Source organism: Eucalyptus grandis, chromosome 3 (genome assembly GCF_016545825.1).
Source record: "Eucalyptus grandis isolate ANBG69807.140 chromosome 3, ASM1654582v1, whole genome shotgun sequence".
Classification (NCBI taxonomy): Eukaryota; Viridiplantae; Streptophyta; class Magnoliopsida; order Myrtales; family Myrtaceae; genus Eucalyptus; species Eucalyptus grandis.
The window spans coordinates 4515381-4533910 of record NC_052614.1 but is presented as its reverse complement, the minus strand read 5'-3'; the positions used below and the strand labels follow the sequence as shown (position 1 = coordinate 4533910).

The 18530-nt window shown below is 39.6% G+C and overlaps 3 protein-coding genes across 3 annotated transcripts; 2 read left to right on the top strand and 1 right to left on the bottom strand.

Moving 5' to 3' along the window:
- Positions 1 to 2552: 2552 nt before the first annotated feature.
- LOC104438884 (G-type lectin S-receptor-like serine/threonine-protein kinase At4g27290) lies at positions 2553 to 6407 on the bottom strand. Its single transcript, XM_039309220.1, has 2 exons — positions 6327 to 6407; positions 2553 to 4490 (listed from the first exon to the last, which is right to left on the bottom strand). Exon 2 carries the CDS (start codon positions 3876 to 3878, stop codon positions 2553 to 2555), a length of 1326 nt encoding a protein of 441 aa, XP_039165154.1. The 5' UTR covers positions 3879 to 4490; positions 6327 to 6407.
- Positions 6408 to 9174: 2767 nt separating this feature from the next.
- LOC104436181 (triphosphate tunnel metalloenzyme 3) lies at positions 9175 to 11267 on the top strand. Its single transcript, XM_010048920.3, is given in 3 exon segments — positions 9175 to 9799; positions 9802 to 10039; positions 10903 to 11267. Coding segments are annotated over 3 exon segments (597 nt in total). The 5' UTR covers positions 9175 to 9444; the 3' UTR covers positions 10907 to 11267.
- A 524-nt stretch (positions 11268 to 11791) lies between these two features.
- On the top strand, positions 11792 to 17737 carry LOC104438883 (protein S-acyltransferase 24). Its single transcript, XM_039308279.1, has 13 exons — positions 11792 to 12302; positions 12867 to 13007; positions 13282 to 13394; positions 14041 to 14120; positions 14227 to 14387; positions 14985 to 15123; positions 15253 to 15352; positions 15739 to 15796; positions 16016 to 16093; positions 16175 to 16273; positions 16579 to 16657; positions 16744 to 16892; positions 17092 to 17737. Exons 1-13 carry the CDS (start codon positions 12042 to 12044, stop codon positions 17323 to 17325), a joined length of 1692 nt encoding a protein of 563 aa, XP_039164213.1. The 5' UTR covers positions 11792 to 12041; the 3' UTR covers positions 17326 to 17737.
- Positions 17738 to 18530: the final 793 nt, after the last annotated feature.

The window sequence follows — 18530 nt, the reverse complement described above, 5'->3', positions numbered from 1 at the left end:
CTTATTCTAGACCTTGTTGTTTTGCCATCGATGTTTAACCATTGATGATGCTACTGCTGTTTGAACTTTGATGACGAGTAGCTTGCATGTCAATGAGCTGCCATGGAAAAAAGTCCCACAATTTTATTTGTTTTGTATTCTCTCATAAATGACAAGCTTGTTTATTAATGTTGCATTCATTTTCGTTTTGTGAAAAAATAAAAAAAAGAACCTATTGGACCTTAGAACCGACCTAAAACCTGTGATAGGGTAGGTTCCAGGTTCTAGATTCCAATGGGTAGGTTCCAGGTTCCACAAAATGAGGAATTTGTACCCGAAGATAAGTTATAGGTTCTAGGCGGAACTCGTAAGGAACCCGGGAACCGCTCATCCCTCTAGTTTACTCTAGTGGCCACCCTTCCAACATGAAAGGGGAATGTGAGAGGTTCGAATCCCCACATTCTCAAGGGGTTAGGATGGAGACGATTTTGTTTCAGAAATGAGTTTCGACTCATTGCAAGGCAAAAATCTGAGAATAGCGTTAGAGTAGGAATACCGAGGACCGACAAAAAAAAAAAAAAAAAAAAAGTAACTTCGCTTGCAAAAATTTCATAAAACGTCTATTAAATTAAGCAAGGCCTATTTCCACCCAAAAAAAAAAAAAAGAAGTTAAACAACTCCCACTCTTCTTCTGGCTTAGCCATAGCATACCCGCAATGGCCCAGCTAAACCAAATATATATACAAAATCACAAAAAACCTAGTAATCTACCACATATGGCATAGAATGCCTACCGACCCTCCAGCATAGTCAAAGTGATTAAATTTTGTGTATGTGAGTCGCTTTTTGATGAAGCCCCATTAGAGTATTTTGAGTTTCTTTCTATGAAGAAACCGGGCTCTTTAGGTTTAGGCAAGACCAAACCAGAATTGAGTATCATATAAATTGTAGATGAGATAGCTGGCCTATCTTCAGGGAATTTTTGTACACACAACAATCCCACTTGGATGCACCTTTCCACTTGGGTTTTGTCAAATGAGCTGTGCAGGCATTCATCCATCATCTCCAAGGCCCTACCATCACTCCAAAGCAACCATGCCTAAAGAAAAATTGGGAACTCATCCTTGGTCATTGAGAAATCACCCTAAATGACTGTAAAAGATCAAAGAGAGATAAAACGCTAGTGCTAGTAGTGCCTTCTTACTTACATGACTAAGAAGGTTATGGTGATGGCTTGGATGGGAAAATCCTCTATTCCTTTTGCCGCTAACTATCTCCAACAAGAGCACACCAAAACTATATATGTCCGACTTCAAAGAGAATTTCCCATCCATGGCATACTCAAGAGACATGTAGCCACTACATTTCACAAAAACAAGGTTTTTAAGCTGTGGTTCTCTATAATAATGAGCTTCATGTCAAGAACCAAAGGAAAAGACATACTAAGTTCCAATGACTCTTTTTGTTCTCCTTCTTTTTCATTAGCTCCAAAGATTCTTGCCAAGCCAAAGTCGGATATTTTAGGGTTTAGGTCGCCATCTAGTAATATGTTGCTTGCTTTAAGATCTCGGTGGATTACTTGAAGTTTGGAATCCTGATGGAGATAGAGAAGTCCTCTTGCAATACCGATAATAATGTCAAACCGTCTTTGCCAAGTTAGCAACAAGCTTTTTTCCTGATCTATGGATAGTACAAAATTTGCATGGTCAATCTCAACAATAACTGACCAAAAGTGCTAGCTTAGATTATATTACTATGAAAGAATATCATTGTTCAGTAGGGAATTAAAAAATGAAATTGTCTTACCAAATATTAAGTAATTCAAGCTCTTGTTTTCCATGTACTCATAAAGCAAGATTCTCTCCTCTCCCTCGATGCAACAGCCTAGAAGTCCAACAAGATTTCTGTGTTGAAGTTGTGCAATCAAGAGTACTTCATTCTTGAACTCTTCAAGACCTTGCATTGAACATTTTGATAGCCTCTTGACTGCTACTAACTGTCCCGTCGAAAGATTTCCATACAAAATGGCAACATAGTTGTTATATGCATCATTAGTTTAGTGCACAACGATATATACAAAACTCTATACCTTATAAACAGCACCGAAGCCGCCAAGCCCAATCATGTTGCCAATAGAGAAATTGCTCGTAGCACTTTTAATGGTGGCCAAATCATACAATGGTAAATCGATGTCTTCTTTTGTGATTTCAAGACCTAGCAAAGTAGTATGCATTGATTTGCATTAGCATAGGACAACGGCAACGAACTAGCGTGCCTATAACCAATTAAAGCAAGGCTACTTTGAATTTTTAACGAAATTTGACTTGATTGAAGACCAGGCTTACCTCCAATCCTGATTCTCCTTTTCTTATGCTTTATACTCCACCGTGTAGCTCCGACAAAAAGCAATCCACCAATGATAGAACTCAATATGGCAGCTACTAATATTATATTCCTCCCGGTGTGGTCCCGAGTGGCATCTAGAGTAAAGAAAAAGAATCTCGAAGGTTAACTATTCCAAACTTTTCTTGCCCAGACAACAAGCATTTTAATAATTTATAGAAAAAACAAAGTCAATTAGCATTAGTATGAATACCTAGTTCGGATGCTGATAGGCGTACGTATAGACTTTGCACGCGGTTCCATCCTTCGAGCGCTTTCATGTCAATCAAGTCCCCGAACCACATGAGGCAGCCACTACCTCCTCCCCTGACATCTGAATTAGCATAAGCCACGCACGAACAATTCTTCGAGCACACGTCCTTGCATTCCTTGAGGTTCATTCTCCTATCTAGCGTTACCTCCAACAGGTCGGGCAGCTTAACTACTTCAATTTTCCAGAACCCTTCTCCTTTGGAACAATTCGTGGGTATTGTCCTATGGCATCCACTGGAAAAATCACCGACCGCCCATTTGTCAGGTGACTTAGGCATGAACCCTTTCACACATTCACACAAGCTACAGCGACAGATGGCATTAGCACCACACCTTCCATAGAAATCGCACGGATCACTAGGAAACTCGAGCTTGACATTCAATGTGGCTGTTCTCGATCTATTCACAAGCAGTTGCAGCACTCCCAGAGAGTTTAATTTTATTCTCGAGAAAAGTTGTTTGTCATGAACCTCAAACATGAAGGAGATCTCAGTTTCACTCTGCACAAACAGGGGCACTCCAGCTGGACTTGACAAATTGGGAATGCCGACAAATGTGACTCCATTCCATTGCCCTGTTCGAAATATTTTTCTATGCACATTCAGTTGGACTGTTTCAAACTGAGGTAGACCCTGATTGTAGTTTAACCTATGGACATAATCTCCCGGAGAAGGGTCGTCCATGCTTTTCCATGCAGTGAGACATCGTTCAAGACCCGTTTTTGGGTTCAACAACAGCTTCATGCCTGCTAAAAGCGTGTCGGACGGGTAATCAAAGCTTTGCCACGAATAGGTTTCATCAGAACTCAAAACGAAGTCATCCCAAAGAACAAGATTTCCCGAATCCAAGAGCTGCGCAATTGGATTTTGGAGGATCCTGGATGACTTTGAAGACCAAACCACACCATTCAACCGGTTGAGAATAACTAGATTGCCGGCATTGTTGAATGTGAGAACACCTTTATGATCCGCCAGCGGGTTGTTTCTATTAGCAACCCACACAACTGTGTCAGGACTAAACTTGTACCATATACCCAAGTAACTCATATTAGAGTTGCCAAGAGTAAAGAATCCTAGCTCAAAAGTTTGGTCTGAAGAAACCAATGTTTCTCCATGACTGATGGAACTGTTCATGCCCAAAAAATCAGCTGCGAATGACAAACCAATTTTGGGGATGATGATGAAAATGGAGAATGTGATCTTTACCATCATTTGGAAATGTCCTCTTTTAAGTTCTAACCCCATCTTTATGAGCAAATCATTCTAAACTTACCCACATTGTGAACACTATTCATACGGTCCTCAAGATCCAAACATTCTTATTGCTTTCCGCTTGAAGATTTTCCAGTTCTTTGTAATGCTTTGCTCGCGTATTCCCCTGGTTAGGTTCTTAACTCTGACTTCTTATAATTTTCCCTCTCCAAGTCTTCGCGTTCCTCATTATCCACTTGATCTATAGCAGCTTTTTCGGTTCCGGTTGGATAATTCTAAACGGCACCACTTTAACCTTGACTCACGCACCACTTTGTCGCCGCTTTGTCTATGGGTTCTCCGTTCTTAACTCTGTGACTCGCACCCCAATTTTCACTTCGGCCGTGTTCATTCCTCGTCCTACCTATTCCAGTCGAATCATTCAATGTCAAATGAAACTCAGATACTGACATCAACATAACACGTCTGTCTCTATCAAACCCATCATCCCTGATCAAGAAAGATTTGGGGTCAACCATGCCCATCTGGACTTAATGAAACACATGCGAAATTGACACTCGAGTGGCATTTGGGCGCACCTAGTGTTTAGTTTGAAACTCTCACATGGGTTGGACGGTATGACAAACAGAATTAATGGGCAACAGCCTGCCGAGGAGAAAGGAAAAACATGAAGAATTAGATAAGTGATTATATTACAGGCTTCTCACGCATATCACTCATCCAATGATAGTTTGAAACATTGATATTGATAATTATACTACAAAAACTTGACTAACCATCGAAATCAATAATCATGGATGTGGATCGTGGATTCTACGATAAATGAACTATATCAATTGTGTATTTAAAATTTCAAAAATGCAATCATAAAAGGATTTGATTGGACCAATTCGATAAATTTTAAGACTTAATGGCACTTTTTAAAAGTTTTAAGACTCACTTATGTTGTAAATTAAGTTGGATTGCAATTGATCGTAGCAGAATTCTAATTATCAGAATTGTGCAATATGCAAAACATAAATAACAGTGCATATGAGTGAAAAGAAGAACAATACCAAAAAAATTTTATGTGAAAAATTCACGGTATGCTAATCCAAGAACTCCCCACAATAATCAAAGAATTACAATTAACACTAATGGTGTTTCACTCACAATAAATTCTCACAACTATCACAAAACACATCCTCTCTTGAAAAACTCTAAAAAACTTTCGTATTTACTCACATTGTTGAAGACTCTTGTGATCTCTCTGGAATATCTCTCTGGAATATTTTACAATGTTCTTTAAAAATTTCCATCCAATCCTTATATTTATAGTGGTGACCTCCACCCAAATTAAGAATCCTACTTAATTGGTAATCACCCCTAATTAGAAACTTTCTTGATTTATTAAATTCCACTAATTTAGGCAATCACCAGTATTATATCCCGGTATTCTTCCTAAAAAACACTAATTCTTATTTAAATTTCTTCCTCTTCAGCATCCTCCCATAATAAGACTCCCTTCCAATTATGTAATATGGATGAGCAATCTTCGGGATATTTCAAATCGACTCCCGAAGATGTTGGGCTACCCTCAACAACTTGCATTTTCGTGACAAGTTTTAAAATTTAATTACATTTTTGAAAGTTTAAGCACTAGTAGCACTTACAAGTTCTAGAACTTCCAATGCACATGTCAAATATGTCACGACCTCACCTCAAAGTGCACCACGTAGGATTGATAAATAGATTACTAAGTCTAGACTTAACCCGGACTCTCTCAAGCCCATATCAATTCATAACTTGATTCAAGTTATTAACATACATATCGATTTCATTATAGAGTCATCATTAACCTATTTCTTGGTGGATCGATTCCACAGCGGCTTGGACTTGACCCAAGCTTTCTTCAAGTTGATCCAGAACACCCCGGAGCCATTGCCTTCCAAGCGCGGACATCATCATCGAGGTCAGCAACGTTGGCATGGCCATCACTAAGACCATTTTCATTGGGGACCTCGCCAACGAGTTGGCCCTCATCGACGCTAAGCCTAACGAGCTCCACGGTGAGATGTTCAACCACTAGCACACTACCTTTCTCTGCCACACTAAGATCTCAGCCTCCGTCGACTACTCCGTCGCCGGCCAATTGACAGAGGCCAAGATCTTGGTGAAGGAAGGTCGAGTTCCATAAGCACCAATCTGCAAAAGATAATCATCAAATATTCCATCCATTCAAATTTGGGAAATAAATAAACGGACATCATATCAAAAGGATTATAGACAAGATGGCCGATTTTTCCATGCGAATGGGAATCGTATCTTGGGGTTGAGATCAGATTCTCATCAATGTGCACATTGTTTAAATTAGGAAATTTTCTAATTTTACTGCATATCCCCAAAACCTTGGTATGCAATATTCAAATCCGTGAATTCAATAACAATCTCAATCGAATTAGATGACATAATATTTAATTTGATATAGAATAAGATAATTACCTGATTCAAGATATCGCACGGATAAGTTTCCAAATTCAGACACGATAAATGATGATTCAGCGAGGCTCTTCAGCAAAATCAAAACAAGTCAATGACAGAAGGGCTGCTGACAATGGAGACAACATCTTGGGGGTTCGATGATCAGCCATGAACGACATGAGAAGTTAACCCTAGAAGGACGTTGGGGTGAACTTTCTTGGGGGTTCGTTTTAACCCTTCAAATGGGTTTTGACGGTATGGCAAAAAGAATTAAAAAGCAGCAGCTGCCATTCCTGGAGGCTGTGACTATATAAAGTGATAAGATGGGACAAGAAAACATGGAAAATTATTTACAAGATTAAATTTAGTAATATGTTAACCCTTCATTTGATATATTATGGTTTAGAAAATTCACTACACACCTGTGAAAGACCGTAGACCCACTTTTATGAGACCCACATTCCTCAGCTAACGTGGAGAGCATTTTTCTGCTCCCACTCTACTACAGCTTAACATGTATATGCTGACTAGACCTGTTTAACTGATGGGTTGGGTCATAAATAGTCTAACCCAAATCAACTCATTTAATCCGTTTATAACCCATTTATTGTAATACAAAATTTTTGAACCATACATGACCCGATTCATACTTGACTCATACTCGACACATTTAATTAAATATATATATATTTAAAATTGGTATTGCTAATATAGTTTTATATGACACAAATTTAATTGATAATTAAAATAATTATTTAAAAAATCGAATTTTAATTATTTTTAAAAATATAATTTTCAATTTTTTTTTTTTTTTTTGTTCTTCTTCTTTAGCTAGCTACCGGCCATGACGACAGCCAACGACCAGCCACGGGCAAGCCTCGAGCTCGCCGGGCTCGCCGACGCCGGCAAGCTTAAGTTTCACAAGATCCGGCGAGCTCGAGGCTAAATTGAAAATTGAAAACAACTAATGTTTTCATATAAGTATTGGACTAAATTGAAAATTGAAAATTTATGAATCACATTATACATTGAGTTAAATTTCATGGACTATATTACATATTAAACAAAAATTTGGACAATATGTGTTATTATCCCTATTTGGAATGAAACTAAATGCTTTTGGGGAAAGTTCCAAAACACTCATTAGAGCGTTGCTGATGTCTTAAAGTTCCCTTCAATTTTTAACTTCATTACAAATTACCCATGAACTTGATCAAATTGATTTAATAACCCTCGAAAGAGCGCCCATCTCTCGTAGTCCTCCAAAACCTAACTTCGTTGCAAAATATCCCATAAACTTAATCCCTTTGACCCAATAACCCCTGAACTCATCGTTATTGAAGCAATAGCACACCATATATGTATTGCACCTTTTCTGAAGGCATTTTAGCTATAAAAAAAAAAAAAATTCGTGTTTCTCCTATCCTCGTCATGTGCACATAAAATTATTAAAAAGCATGAGATTTGCTTCAACAGCATCGATAAAAAAAAGAAAAAAAAGAAAGGGTTAAGGTTTCTCCACCATATTATCGAAAATCTAGATCGAGGATCATCGCAGATGCAAGAAGAAAGCTACAACGAGAACGTCTCATGATTATGCACTTTCTTGCACGCCAGAATTATAGTGTAAAGTCAATGGAGGATTTTTTTTTTTTATTTTAATTTTGATATTAACGGTTTTAAAAACCCGGTAGTTTTCAAACTAAAATGCCCTGGCGCTGATGAGCACATGTTTTCGGCCCATTATTATTTTAAATTTAATATCCTGAAAAATCCCAAATTAATATACCTATTATAAATTTATCTCAAACTAATTGTTTGATAATAAAAAAATCTCAAACCAATATATTTATGATAAATTTATTCTAAATAATAATAATAATAAATCATAAATTGATACATTTATAATAAATTTATTTCAAATTTTTTTTTATCACTTAAAACCCCAAATTGAATGTCACAAAAAACCACAAAGTAGTATAATTGTAACAAATGGAGAATAAAATCTCAAATTGGTATGATAGTCAAGTATCAAGTGCCATCCAATTCAGTATTTTGATTGTTAAATTTATTGAAAATGTAAATTTATCATAAATATATCAGTTTAGGATAAATTTATAAAATGCATATCATTATTGAAGCAATAGCATACAATGAATGTATTGTGTCTTTTCTAAACCACGTTTCTCCTATCCTCATGCACATAAAAATTATTAAAAAGCACGAGTTTTGCCTCATCTACATCGATAAAAAAAAAAAAAGAAAAAAAGAAAGGTTTAAGGTTTCTCGAGCATATTATCCAAAAACCAAAGATTGAAGATCATGGTAGATTCGAGAAGAAAGCTACAATTAGGACGTCTTATTATGATTATGCACTTTCTTGCACACCATTAAGTGTAGGATAAAGTCAATTGAGGAATTCTTTTTTTTATTTTATTTCGATATTAACGGTTTTAGAAAACTCATTTTTCTTTGGTCTATGGCATGGAGGTAGTTTTGTCCGTAAAAATAAAAATCCCTTCCAATCATTGTAGATGCGGGAAGAAAGCTGCAACCAGAACGTCTTATGATTATGCACTTTCTTGCACTCGAAAAGTATAGGATAACGTCAATTGAGGAATTTTCTTTTTTAATTTTGATATTAACGGTTTGAGGGCTACGGTAAATTTCGGACCAAAATGCCCTCGTGAAAGGTGCAAAACTCGCACGAGCACATGTTGTGCAAAAAAAGCCCACCAGATTTTTTGATCAAAATGATTAAGTTAAAAAAAAAGTGACTGAAAATTTAAATAATTAAAATTTTAAAAAATAATATTATTTTGGAATAAAAGTCAAATCTAGGAGAAAAGAAAACTCCCTCTTATTCCGATCGAATGGAGCGACGGCAGCGTCGGCACCGCGCAAAATGCTGAGGAGAAAACCCAGCAAGATCGAAGTCAAGATCGAAGACAAGGACGAGCTCGAGGAGGCCCGGAAACGCTCCACCGCCGCCGCCGCCTCCTCCGCCGCCCCGCCCCCGGCGCATCCTCCATCCTCCAGCACCTCGACCGCTCCTCCTCCAACCTCCCCTCCAAGTCCCAACGCATCGGCCTCTCCTCCTCCTGATCCCTTTCCCCCCCCCGGGAAACCCTAGAGCGCGATGGAAGTCGAGGTCAAGCTCCGCCTCCCCGGCGCCGACGCCCACCGCCGCGTCGCCTCCCTGCTCTCCCCCCACCGCCTCCGCACCGACCGCCAGGAGAACCTCTTCTTCGACGGCGCCGCCGGCGAGCTCTCCTCCCGGCGCGCCGTCCTCCGCCTCCGGTTCTACAACGGCGACGCCCGCTGCGTCGCCTCGCTCAAGGCCAGGGCCGTCCTCGTCGACGGCGTCAGCCGCGTCGAGGAGGACGAGGAGGAGCTGGACCCGGCGAGGGGCCGGGAGTGCGTCGCGGATCCGGGGAAGATGGGGTCGATGGGCTCTAGGGTTCTGAGGCGGTGCAGGGAGGAGTTCGGGGTGGGGAGTTCGTGGGGCTGGGAGGGTTTGGGAATGTGAGGGATGTGTACGAGTGGAAAGGGTTGACGTTGGAGGTCGACGAGACTAAGTACGAGTTCGGGACGTGTTATGAGATCGAGTGCGAGAGCAGCGATCCCGAGGCCGTGAAGAAGGTGATTGAGGAGTTCCTGAAGGAGAATGGGGTTGAGTATAAGTATTCGGAGGCGTCCAAGTTTGCGATTTTTCGGTCCGGGAAGTTGCCAGAGTGAGTTTTTGAGTCTTCAGCATTCGATTTTCAGTTCTCATTAGGGGCATCTGAGTTTACATTTTTGTTTAGATTGCCTGATGAATTGTTGTGGATCATGCTAAAGCAAAGAATCGGATGCGATTTGAGTGGAAAGGAATCAAAACCTTTGCATGGATGAATTTGTGAAGTGAATCATTGGATTTCTTCATTTCCCATTTAGCTAAACAGGGACCTTCAATCGATAGTTTGTCCTGGGGAATTGAAACAGTTAATTTTGTTGTCGTATCAAGTTTTATCATCAATTGAAGGAAATGACAGTCAACTCTACATCTCTGAGTTTCATTTGTCTGCTATGTTATTTGATATTTATCTTGATAGCCATCTGCTGCTGATTTTCTCTCTTTTTCTGTAGTTCAATCAAGGGGCGGTGGAATAGGTTTCATTTAGTTGGCCGAGTTTTCTTGAATACATAATGCCAGTTTTGATTCAGTTTCCTATCTTTGGAATGGCAAAAGACAGTAGTATGTCAAAAGTGTCTTTTGGCTGGATAGCTCGCCAATGTTTTACTCTCGTCGTTCCTTTGGATTTGTTTCTCTTTCCACTTGTCAAGTATGTTGTTATCTGCCACATGTGGAAAGACAGTTTCAGATTACGTGGGATCACAAGAGGTGGTAGATTCAGTATTTTATTTTGCTTGATTACATATGCTTCTTTGATGGTTGGATTGCCAGCATTTTCGCTCACTTATCATCTGCTAAGTGTGCTTTGTGCTGTATGAGGCAAAAATTGATCTGAGGATCTTTAATCAGCACGTTCAAATTTTGGTTACTTGAAGCAATAGGATTCTTGGATCTCATAGCAAGAATTATCTGCTTTTGCAGGTAGTCGTCATGGACGGGCAGCTGACGACCTTTTTCACTACGAATAATCCTTTTTTCTTGTGGCCATCGGCTCAAGTATCCATATCAATGAGTAGAGAAGTTGGAGGTTCCAAGGAATGTTGTGAACTCGCGATCGGATGAGGCTGCATGCTACTCTAATTATTCGCATATGTTGAGTGCTTGCAGCACTGTTTCTCATTAACATCTTTTCCCCTGGACCAAGTCGTTATAGAACTCATGTACTACGGTAATACATATTGGGGATGTCAACTATCTGCAAGAACCATTGTGGATAGTCAGATTGTGATCAGGGAACTCTGGCAATTTGCTTATTTTCATCTATGTTTTTTTTTTTTTTTTCCAAATTGTGCTCAACAGCCTCATCCCTCGAGTGCATCTACTCGTTTCCGTCTGGTATTCCATGCTACTCCATGCAAATTCGCAATGAAGAGATGAGTCTTTTTTTCAGTAATCCTAGTTTCTCCTTTGCAAGAAAAAGGAGCTTAAAACGCCAAACGACCTTGATTAATAAAGGTAGCAAACGAATTCATGACTACCAATCATCTTTTAGTAAGATTAGCTATAGCACCATTACCATTGGTGTCCGCATTTGACAAATCATATATTGTTCTCTTTCCTATCTCATTCAATGTGTCATCTTTCATCTCCACACGACATGCTTTCATTCCTCCCCAAATGATAACCGGTTTTCGGGACGGCAGAAGTTACGTTTTTGTTTTTTTCCCCCCTTACAAAGAGGAAGAAATACTTGTCGAGTGTAAAATGACATCACTCCAACATATGGATTTGGAATGACCCTTTTCAAGTTCTCTTAACATAAATAATTCGAAACCACAAGATTATCAATCCTAGTTCGCAGATCTGACAAGATCCACAGTTTGCAGCGTTCGGACATTGTAAGGCAAGCATGGGCTAAAGTACGTGCGAATCTCCTTGGAGACGTGTTGGGTCAGCCAAAAAGTCAAGAACTTTCACCTGAACCTTCCAAAACCCAAATATCCTACGAACAAGAAACCGCCTTTTCGTTTGATTCCTTCCTTCCGTACACGAACGGGAAACTGCTCCCTACCCTCGGCCACCCGAGCAAATATTCTCAACGACCGTCGGGGGAAATTGCGATGTCGACGGAGATCCAGGTCGTCGAGGAGGTCCGGCCGGCCGCTGCCGTCGAGTCCTGCGGCGGCGGTGGAGGAGGAGCTGGCAAGGAGTGGTTGAGGAACGATGTGTATGCGGCGGCCGCGTACGGCGACATGGAGAAGCTCAGGAGGCTAGTGGAGTTGGAGGGACGTTCGGTTTGCGAGCCGGATGGGCGTGGTTATTATGCTTTGCAATGGGCTGCTCTGAACAACAGATGTGTTGCTGCTGAATACATCATCCAGGTTCTTCTCTCCCTTTCTTCTAGTCTTTCCCTTTGGCAAGAAACAAAAAGGATTGCCTTTATGATGTGGTTGTCTAGATGATTTAGTTGTTTGAATTGGGTTCCTCTGGTTTCTGGGTTTTAAGCACTTTTCCTGTATGTATACCAAGTTTATTCTTATTCCGGGGGCTATGAGTTGGCTTTGTTGTGCTTGGCTTCTCTGAAATTCGTGCCTTTATGTGTGTTTATGCGGGTCAACACTGTTTAGAGTAAGGGTTTTTTTTTTTTTCAACAGTGAATATAGGATTCTTCAATCACTCTTCTTGATTCTGAGAATATGTGTGAAAAAGGAAATCTGAGTTTTTCTTTTTGGTGATAATAGAATTGGTCTAATCATTGAGAGCGGGGCGTCAACTCACAGGCATTAACATTTAACATCATGAGTTTTCAAAAATTAACTTGCAAGATATTGTTCTGTGGATGTGAACGATGTTAAGGTCAGAAGTTTTTGCAGGAGAGTGATCGAGTAGAATTTGATTGTGTATCAAGGATAATTGGTGTCTAATTCTTCTCTGTTCTTTTCCAGCATGGTGGAGATGTAAACACAGTCGATCACACTGGGCAGACAGCATTGCACTGGAGTGCAGCACGAGGTGCTATCAAGGTGGTAGATCTTTTACTTCGAGAGGGTGCTCGGATTAACACTGCTGACAAGTGCGGGTATCAGGTTTGTTCAAGTCTGTGTACTGTTTGATATCAATTCTCTTTACCTATTGTGGCATGTGGCCTTTTAGTTGTTGGCTCCTGGATCTGAGAGCCATAATAACTCTTGGTCCACATAACTATACATCTGCTTGAGAAACCATACTGAAGGAAGAAGTGATTTATTTACTGTGAGAAGAAACATCATAGAAAGTTGGTAGCTAGAGATGTCATTCATCTTAGTGGTTCAGAAACAGCTTTGTATTTACTGCTGAACGTCCACATTGACATGATCGCAGACAACACATGTTGCAGCTCAGCATGGTCATACTGCTTTCCTTTATCATATCATCTCAAAATGGAATGCGGATGCTGATGTTCCTGATAATGATGGAAGAAGCCCTTTGCACTGGTACCTGTGAACCTGCAGTATAATGCCTTTTTGACATCATATATATTTCGACTCTTACATTTACCTATATTTGGCTTGTGATCAGCTGCTTCATTTCTCATTCTTGAAGATACTATCATTTTACAAATGACATTTGCATGATTGTCTTGAGGATGCAAATGTGCTGCCTGCCTAGTATTGAGGATTCATTGTTAAGGTGTATCCCCCAGGAGAGCTTTTTAGTCGTGTTACTTGGCTTAAATGCTGGTGTTTCCATGTGACACCATTAATGTGCTCATTTTGATGCTCTAATGATCTCTGGAAGGGAGGCATGGGCTCATTTTCATGAAAATGATAGATTGAAATTTGCAATTGTAAGCACAGAGACATTTGAAAAAGATAACGAATGTACAAAGGCCAAAAGTTGATGAAGTTGATTTTTGTCATTCATTCTTTTGAGGTTGTTAAATGCACGAACTTCAATAGCCAGATTCTTATAGAATTTGGAGGGTTGCTCCTCTCCAAGTATTTTCTTTTGAACACGCATATTTGAGTCATTCTATTTGCCTTCTGCATTAATGTGAATTGATGCTTTCAAAAAATTTCCTTCTACTGTAATGCTTAATTTCTCCCTGATAGGACATTATTATTTGTCATTGAATTCCAGGGCTGCTTATAAAGGTTTTGCCGATTGTGTACGTCTTCTCTTATTTCTAGATGCTTGTGTTGGACGCAAGGACAAAGAGGGTGAGTTTACATGCTCCATTCTTGCAGAGCTGTCCAAATGAATGTAGTAGTGATAAGAAAATCATAGTTGCCTCTAGCTGATCACTTATTCATTTTGTTGGTTTAGGGTGTACTCCTTTGCATTGGGCCGCTATGCAAGGGAACCTGGAGGCATGTGAAGAATTAGTAAGGGTTGGCAAGGAGGAATTGATGGTGACTGATAATACTGGCCTTACACCAGTTCAGCTTGCATCTGACAGGAATTACCAACAAGTTGTGCATTTCCTTGTAGGTGCACTTCAGATGTTATCACTACACATTTTCCTGTCCTGTTGTGCATGTGATGACATACATACTCATTGCATTCCTGGCTTCCTGTGAAAGTGAAGCTGCCTGTAACATCTTTCCATGATATGATGGGAAATGTTGTAGGTAAAAGATATAGAAGCAACCTTGCGTTAGAGCTTTTCTGGGTATGTTACCCTGTCTATATTCTGGTTACATCTTTTGCATAAAAGATTAAGTATGCCTAGTCTAAAGCTATTTTTACCTTTAAGAAATTATAAAGCTGAGATTAGCACCAAAAAAGATATTCAAACCCATGAGCTGTCTTTCTAATGTGATGTGACTATTGCACTACTGTAAACATGCAAATTTTTTTAAGTGATTGATCTTTTGGAGGCTGGTTTGGGAAGCTGTTTCCTTTTTTTATGATATGGCTATCTTCACCTGGTGGCATACTGTAATTTCTGTGATGTGCTAATTTTGACATTAAAAATCAGACCATGCGTCCATTGTCAATCTCTGTCAAAGGCACTTGTTTAATCTACTGCTTAGTTCTCCAACATTTTACAATATTGAAATAATGAGATATCTGATCTGCAGGAAAATGCCCAAAAGCAGCATGATCAGAAGTTTTATTGGAATAGTGGCTTTGGGAAGTTTTTCAATCTCGGGTTTGCACCCATTCTGTGGGTCATAATTCTCTTGCTACTAGTGACCTACACAAGTTCCATCATAATGGGTATCTTCAGTCCACCCCCTCCCCCTCTTCTCTCTCTCACACCCTTGTGCGCTCATCCTTAATTTTCTTTAGATTGGTGGTTCAACCCAACAACCTTTATGGAACTTAATATAATATTACATGGTGCAGGATCAGATTTACCAAAGTTAAGATCAGGTTTTGGCTTTCTTGCATGGATGGGCTCTCTCCTAGCAAGTGCTGGACTTGTCATGCTTTACAGGTGCAGCAGGTAAACAATTGTAAGGTGTAAAGACTTTTACATGGCACCAACCCCTCAAGAAGAAAAGAAGAATATTTTGTTGCATCTACACATCATTGTATTTATGTCCTGTTATTTTACTTTATAGAGTCCTTAAGGTTTTGCATGTGCAGTAGTGATCATGATAGTTGACTTTATCTACACATGATTATGTACTTATCTTGATGTTCTTTCTCAATAACTTTGTTTTCAACAATTTTGTTTGTTTTCCCTCTTTACTCAGATACGTATGCTACATCTGCATTTATGATTATATAAGAATATGTGGTACTTTCTATGAGTAGTTTATGTTCTTATCAGGTGCCAAAATCACAATTATTTCACCTATTCAATTTGTGCCTTTTCTTCGATTGCAGCAAGGATCCAGGATACATCAGAGTGAACGCGCATGATCAAAAGATTACGACAGACAATGTGCGCTTTCACCCAGATTAATACTTCCATTGTAATCTTTTGTATTGTACTCTGTATCTCAACAGTCGTCAATCAAATTTCTAGCCCAGTGGATTTTACTCTTTCATTAACATTAACATACGCTACAATGCTTAAGTGAGGTTTTGGTTTGATATTGAGCTCTAAGCTGTTTGATAATTTTCTTTATTCTTTTCTTTCCTGGTTATATGGGATCATTAGGAACCACTATTGAAGATTGAGATAAATAATCCCGCTTTGCTTGCTGGCAAATGGTCCCGGCTCTGCACTACATGCAAGGTGGCATCAGCTAACCTTTATATCTAGCCCATACCTCATTCCTGTTTTATTGTTTTCCTGATCTTCCTTTTATAGTGTTAGATTGTGAGGCCTCTCCGCGCAAAACATTGCTCCATTTGTGACCGCTGTGTTGAGCAATTCGACCATCATTGCCCTTTGGTATCCAACTGCATTGGCAAGGTACTCTTATATGATGCTGAAAGCCAACACTTGCCTTGCTGTTTTTCTCAACACAGATTAGTTTCTTCATGGAATTTTGAGAAATTAAAAGTTTTCAAAAAGATATTTCATCAGCTCATGGTGTTAGCATAGTTTCTCATGTTACATACCTATCAGTTAATTGTTTCCAAAATGTGATTGACAATCGATTTTCAAGGTTGATGCTATCATGAAGTTCAGATTAGCTCACTTCAATAAATTACATTTCCTTCTGTCTCCCTTCTTGTTCATATATTTTAATTCACAGTTTTCCAATTGTGATGCAGAAGAACAAGTGGGATTTCTTTGTATTCCTAGTTTTAGAAGTATTGGCTATGTCAATTACCGGCGCAGTTGCTCTTACAAGTAGGTTTGATCAGTTTCACTGAAAGTTATCTTATTCTGCTTATGGCATTTTTTCCCCCTCATAACAATAGAATCTTTGCCTACAGGAGTTCGGGGTGATCCAGCTGCACCAGCCTCTTTTGGTGCTTGGTTGAAACATGCTTGGAGCCATCACACTGGTGCTATGTCATTTCTCATAGCTGAGTTTTTCCTCTTTTTGGGTGTTGCAGCATTGACGGCTTTGCAAGCATATCAGGTAACATCCATCGTAATTTATTGCACATCTTTATGTCGCAATGAAAAACGACAAAACTTTTTTTCCACTTGTTTATTGTAGTGGCACAATTGCATGTGACACTCCTATTACTGGTCTAGTTGGACTCTTCGCGCTCTCTCCCAGCGACCTTTCATGAAAGTGGCAAAATTCCTTATGTTCTCGCTTTTAATTGCGGCAGATTTCTCGTAATATTACCACGAATGAGAGGGAGAACTCTTTGCGCTATAGCTACCTCAGGGACCTGGGTGGCAGATTTCGAAACCCCTATGACCGTGGGTTTAGGAAGAATTGTGCAGAATTTTTCCTCAGTGGATACGATGAAGATGTGGAACATATTGGAGACTGGACTGATTCCGAGGGCATTGGCATGACGGTTATGGCAAGGAGATCAGATCAAGAATATGATGAGTAGATGGGAATCTGAAAAAAAATAGAAACAAGAAAAACAATGGTCACTGCTAGACTTCTGATGGACCTAGTGACATCTCAGGTTCGACAGATGGGTCCGCTCTATTGAAGCATCATATCATCGAGTTCAAAGCTGGAAGAAGCTGAAGTTGCGTCATGGCTGTGTTGTAAATACCTCTGATAAGCTCATAGAATGATTGAGTATCAAAGTGGGTGGTGCATACAGTCTGTCCCCATATGATTGTCTTGTTCTGCGGTTGAAGTTGGTTATTCTGTTCATGAAGCTTTCTGTGTGAAGCAGATGGAACTGATGGTTGTAGCGAACCTCACGAGGTGAACCGCAATGGCTCGTTGAGTGAAAATTTCGACAATGTGAAATGTATATACTTGCTTAAAAAAATATTCTTCTGGTTTCACACTTGGGTCCTGTATTCAATCCGCACAATTGATAGGAACTAACTGATGAAAATCTTTTCTGGGCATTCTCTTTCAAATTAATCTGAGAACCAACTTCGCAAGTATCTGTTAATGTGGAGAGGGCCTACCGGTGCTCAAATTTTGAGTATAACAATTGTTTGTGGAAACAAGCAGACTGATATTCACAAGATCATATGAAATATGCAGTTACGACAGATAAAAAACCACACAAGAAATCCCAAATGATTATGGCCATCAACCTGGCAAATTTGATGTGGCAGAGAATCCTACTCTCAAAAGCATCAAAATTCGTCCAGCACAAAGATAGACACTTCAATTTAACTATAACTCATGTAACCCCAATAAGTTGAACAAAGGATGAAGTTGACACTAGATTAGAAATACAAGCCAACATGACCCACTGTGACTAACACGGGACATGAATGAACCAAAGAACCACCTACAATTCAAACGACACCCCCAAATGGACCTCTCCGAGAACGACTAAAATGAATCAGAATACAGTACTACAATATAAAACACAGTACTTTCTTTTTTATTTTCTTTTAAACCAGTGTACATACTCTATCCTAAAGAGGAAAAATATGAGGCAATGAAGGTGATGAAGCTGACATCCTAAGTGGAGATCCCTGCTTCTTCTCCCCAATAAATATGTGGGAAGTCATTGCGTTGACGGTTGAAAACCCGAACTCCAACTCCGGCACAACCATTCCACGGATGAAAGGCAATGAATTGACCACAAGCAAAAACACCCTGCAGACCAGAACTCCA

Excerpts from the sequence above, each read along its gene's own strand:
- LOC104438884 (XM_039309220.1), bottom strand. The coding sequence starts at position 3,878 with ATGGGGTTAGAACTTAAAAGAGGACATTTCCAAATGATGGTAAAGATC.
- LOC104438883 (XM_039308279.1), top strand. The coding sequence starts at position 12,042 with ATGTCGACGGAGATCCAGGTCGTCGAGGAGGTCCGGCCGGCCGCTGCC. Across the intron at positions 13,008-13,281 it reads CTGACAAGTGCGGGTATCAG|ACAACACATGTTGCAGCTCA; the intron begins GTTTGTTCAAGT and ends ACATGATCGCAG. Across the intron at positions 16,893-17,091 it reads CGGCTTTGCAAGCATATCAG|ATTTCTCGTAATATTACCAC; the intron begins GTAACATCCATC and ends TAATTGCGGCAG.